The sequence below is a fragment of the Pinus tabuliformis genome, chromosome 3_2, assembly GCF_031772625.1.
Source record: "Pinus tabuliformis cultivar Carrire ecotype Pingquan chromosome 3_2, CPIR1, whole genome shotgun sequence".
Lineage (NCBI taxonomy): Eukaryota > Viridiplantae > Streptophyta > Pinopsida > Pinales > Pinaceae > Pinus > Pinus tabuliformis.
The window spans coordinates 1,251,752,698-1,251,757,139 of record NC_142302.1 but is presented as its reverse complement, the minus strand read 5'-3'; the positions used below and the strand labels follow the sequence as shown (position 1 = coordinate 1,251,757,139).

General features: G+C 34.8%; 1 protein-coding gene across 1 annotated transcript; it reads right to left on the bottom strand.

The window, feature by feature from the left end:
• Positions 1-404: 404 nt before the first annotated feature.
• On the bottom strand, positions 405-3,389 carry LOC149185278 (putative pectinesterase 68). The gene is made up of 5 exons (XM_089419077.1): positions 2,959-3,389; positions 2,230-2,419; positions 1,925-2,131; positions 1,224-1,459; positions 405-742 (listed from the first exon to the last, which is right to left on the bottom strand). The coding sequence occupies exons 1-5, from the start codon at positions 3,213-3,215 to the stop codon at positions 586-588; spliced, it is 1,047 nt and encodes a 348-aa protein (XP_089275203.1). The 5' UTR covers positions 3,216-3,389; the 3' UTR covers positions 405-585.
• Between the last annotated feature and the right edge of the window lie 1,053 nt (positions 3,390-4,442).

The window sequence follows — 4,442 nt, the reverse complement described above, 5'->3', positions numbered from 1 at the left end:
TTAGATTATAGCAAGGTGAAATGTTTATTGATAATCATTTATCAAATTAGCATGTCTTTATAAAACTTTTAGCTAATAACCCTATATTAGATAAGTGAAATGTTTTGTGATAATCATTTATAAAATTAACATGCCTTCATGAAATTTTTAGTTAATGTATCAGATTAGTGAAAAATAAAATGTCTATACATAATCATCTATCAAATTAGCTAAAAGGTGGAATACTTAGCTGTTCTCTTTTTGCTATTCTTTAAAAGTGTCAGTTATCAGCTATTCATGATTCTTATACAATTCAACCATTCATGATTCACTCAAACAACAGTGAATGCCTATCTGAGTTCATCAGCTGTGACTTAGTCAACTGTGCTCCTTAAAAACATTGATAGTGACATCCATGAAGCAGACATTCAAGAACCGATTTTAGGTAAAGAAGACTGTGAATGCAAAGAATGTTCTTCATCAGAATGGATATATCTCCTGCTATTTATTATTTCAATTAAATGAATGCAATACATATGAATGAATTTTACACACTTTACATTGCTCACTGGATAAATAATCACAACCTCAATTCAGCTAAAGGTTTTACGCATCAGATTCTTGAATCCAATGTCTTCCATTGACGTAGCTTTTGACGAGGAAAGGCCTGGCTTCCTCTGGTGTCAGCTCGTGAACCCATGAAACCCCGCCAGCAGCAGCAGCACCAGGGCCGTAACATTTGTACACGCCAAAAAAGACCGTTCTGTCACACGCCAAGTAGCAAAGCAAATCAAGATTCAGTTACAAATCCCAAGTATGTATCTCATCCATCAAATCCATAAACAGAAACAGAAATTTGTTGGAGTAACTTTTACTTGTGAGTAAATGAAGTTAGTTCTAGATAAACAGTAAGGATAAGAGGTTTGGAATTTCAAAACAGATTTATCTATCAAATTTCTAGGTTTTTTTCTTCTGGTTCTTTATTACAGTTTTAACAAAGTATCTTAACAGTGTGCAAAGTTTTAACAAAGTATCTTAACAGTATGCAAATTTTTTAACAGTATGCAAATTTTTTAATTGTATTCGATAAACAAATCACCCATAAACAATTTATGGGCCAAATTCCATCCCTAATAAAGATAACTGTTATGCGATTGGTAGAAAGAGATCTATTGCACTTACTTTTCATGTTTGTTTGTGTTTTCCAGGTTGTTAAAGCCAAAAAAAATTCAAATGGGCATTACCTATCTTTGGTAGCCTGATCCCAGTCGTCCCACCCCTCACGAGCAACAATGTCATCGAAATAAGTAAATGCATAGACAATACGTGAGTACTGTCCCATGGCGCGCCCAATGTAGATGGGTCCTGTACCCGTGACTCTACAGTGCACAAATGCAAATCCTGTTTTTTCATTGGGTTGTCGCCTGTCTTGCGCAGCGATAGAGCCGAACTCTTTGGCAATGGAATGGATCTCACAATACTGCACACAAGAACAAATCATGCAGTATCCATTGAAAATGTTTGATCAGTATAAGCACTAACCGACCCAAAAAAACAGGTCCAAATTAGTTTATTTTGTTGCTTTGAGAAGTAGTAACAGGAGATTTTTCACCACTTATCAGGAAAAATAAAATTCACCACGCTATTTATGGATTGAATACTAATTTATTTATGGTTAAATAAATTCAACTAATCCTTAAAACTTGATAAAAACCAATTTCTATTTTTATAAAATTTTGTTCCCAGCTAATATGTTCGAACCAATTTCTTTGACAACAATGCAGTAGATCTATTAAATGCAATGATTCTATACTAGACAACACAGACCCATCTAAAACCATGTCTGATATTCACCTAGAGTGTGTGAACCTGGTGGACTTTTGTCTCGCAACCAGGTCCGGAGATGGTTTAGATGGGTCTCTGTGCTAGTTTATCATGTTCTGACCTTGTACATGGATCTCCCATTGCCAAAAATGAAGTCTATGGATCCTTCAATGTAACACTCCTTGAAATAATGGCGGCCTTCGTCGTCACACAGTGTATCCTGCGCACCATAAAATCCACACCCCAGGAAATAGGCCTTGTCCCCAGATATTCTGAATGCAACTGCTTGCCATCCTTCCATTCCAGGCATGGGTGCCGGAGCTGTGTTCTGCATTGACATATTTAAGCATTATTTTTATATGAAATCTACAATCAAATTGAGTTGTTATAACAATTATTAGAATTCACCATTAACCATTTCTGCACCTTGAAGCTGATATTCCTGGCAGAAAAATTGTTAGCCAGCACTGTGACAGAAGCGCTGTGGTATGTACGCAGCTGCTGCCCCGTTGGGTCCAGGTCGCTGGCTCTGTTGTGCCATTCAATTATCGTGAATTCCTTCCCTGCACCTTGAAATGTAATGTGTGGCTTTGTTGCAGGCACTGTTACCTTCTCCCTGCACAAACAAAAAAATTGCAGAAACTAGTTTTACTAATCCTTATCCTGATACCCAAAAAAATGCACACACTCGAAACAAAGCTATCTTAAAAACTACTTTACTTTCTAAATAAAAGTATTCAAGTTTTGGTTTTATCCTGAAGACAAAATATTGGAAATATAAGTATTCAATTTTGTTTTACTCAAATGTCTGAGAGAAACAAATTCTGTCATTGATATCTCAGTTCCTGGATCAAAGCTGAATCAAAAACTAATTTATTTTTATTAAAACAAAAAAGAATTGTATATTTATATGTTTGGAAATTGGTTTTGAAAATGAATTACAGTTGCTGCTTGAAATTTATTTGTTGGTTAGAAACATAAATCACAATTGTTGATTCGAAACATCGAAACATAAATCACAATTGTTGATTCGAAACATAAATACAAATAAAATGTAGTTCAAAACCTAAACACAAACAAAATAATTCAGTTGGATAAATGAAAAAGAAATAGATCGAACAAAAAGCTCCCAACTCTTATATGGTGAAAACTCACACATAGTAACCAGCATGGATATTTATTATAACTATCTCTCTGTTGTCTTCCATGACAGAGTCCACAGCTGCTTGGACTGTGAGAAAATCTCCATGCCCACTCTGGTCTACAACTATTTGACGAGTCCCAATGGGTCCCTGCCATGGATGTGACCAGGCCTTACTTGTAGAAAAATTCCCTTGAATTCCACCTTGAGCAAAGCCAGCAAGCAACAGACTGAGCATGACCAAGAACCATATTCTGCAGATCAAATCCATCAATTCTCCTTGGAAAAATTCCACAACTGCCCAATACAATGCCCTCTCTCTCACAGTTGTGGGGCTCTCTCAAAGACTGGAATGGGTCTGGAACGGAGGTTTATGGCTACTTATGAAAGAGGGTCTGGTAGGAATCCAATGAGAGCAGCGCATCTCAGACAGCAATTCAACTCTAACGTCTCTCAGTTGATTTTGTGGGGTTTTCTGTTGGACCCTCCAAGTGAAAATGTTTATAGTTGTTATTTTGGAAGGATTGGGAGCGTCAACGTCTCTCATGATCTCATAATAATGCAGAATGGGGCAACCTGATAATAGTTCGTGCGTGCCACAAAGTCTTGGTGGTCTGCGTACGGGTACCGGACAGACACAGAACCATCAAACGGTCGATTCTTCGCCCACGCGCGCTGTCATTCGCCACTTTTCTCATTCTTTTCTTTAATACAAAGCTCAACAGTGAGTTATCATGTGACCAGCTGAATTTACCAAGCAACCAGTTAAGACAGGTTCATGCTTTTCTGGTTCATTTTAGCAGCATTTTTTGTTTGTTTATACAAAGTAATGATGTATGGATGACTAAGCATCTGAAGCTTTACTGTAAGCTATCATGTGACAACCCTGATTTATTAAACAGCGAGAAAGGTTTATGTATTTTTACAACAACAACGACAAACCATAATTTTATTTATATAATTTAAATAAAATTATATTCACATTAATAGTTTATTTGTGTTATGTTTTGGAAGGTTTTCTGTATATTTTTCTGGTGTAATTTGGTTAAAATCTCATAGAAATAATGATCACTTAATATGAAGTAAAGTCTGTAAAAATTACATAAGATAAATTTTTGGCGGAAGCTTAAGTGTGGTTCATCATTGGGACTAGATGAAGAGGTAGACCATGGCAATGGGTTAAATAGAGAGCAATGTAGAGACATAATTTCAAATAACGGCTATATTTGAATAATAATATTTAAATTATGATATTGATTTATTAATATATTAAAAACAAATATTATTAAGTAAAGGGTAGACCGGGATCACGTAACGTAATATTAAAATTAAAAAAATCAATATTTAAATAAGGATATTAGTTTATTAATTTATTAAAAAATATCAATAGGTAACATAACGTAATATATTTAGACAACGCCTATAAAATTAAAAAAATCAATATTTAAATAAGGATATTAGTTTATTAATTTATTAATTTATTAAAAAATATCAATAG

Bases quoted from the DNA above. Each gene is read 5' to 3' on its own strand.
- LOC149185278 (XM_089419077.1), bottom strand. From the start codon at position 3,215: ATGGATTTGATCTGCAGAATATGGTTCTTGGTCATGCTCAGTCTGTTG. The intron at 2,420-2,958 runs GTGAGTTTTCAC...TTGTTTGTGCAG, and splicing joins ATCCATGCTGGTTACTATGT to GGAGAAGGTAACAGTGCCTG. The intron at 1,460-1,924 runs GTCAGAACATGA...TCTTGTGTGCAG, and splicing joins ATGGGAGATCCATGTACAAG to TATTGTGAGATCCATTCCAT.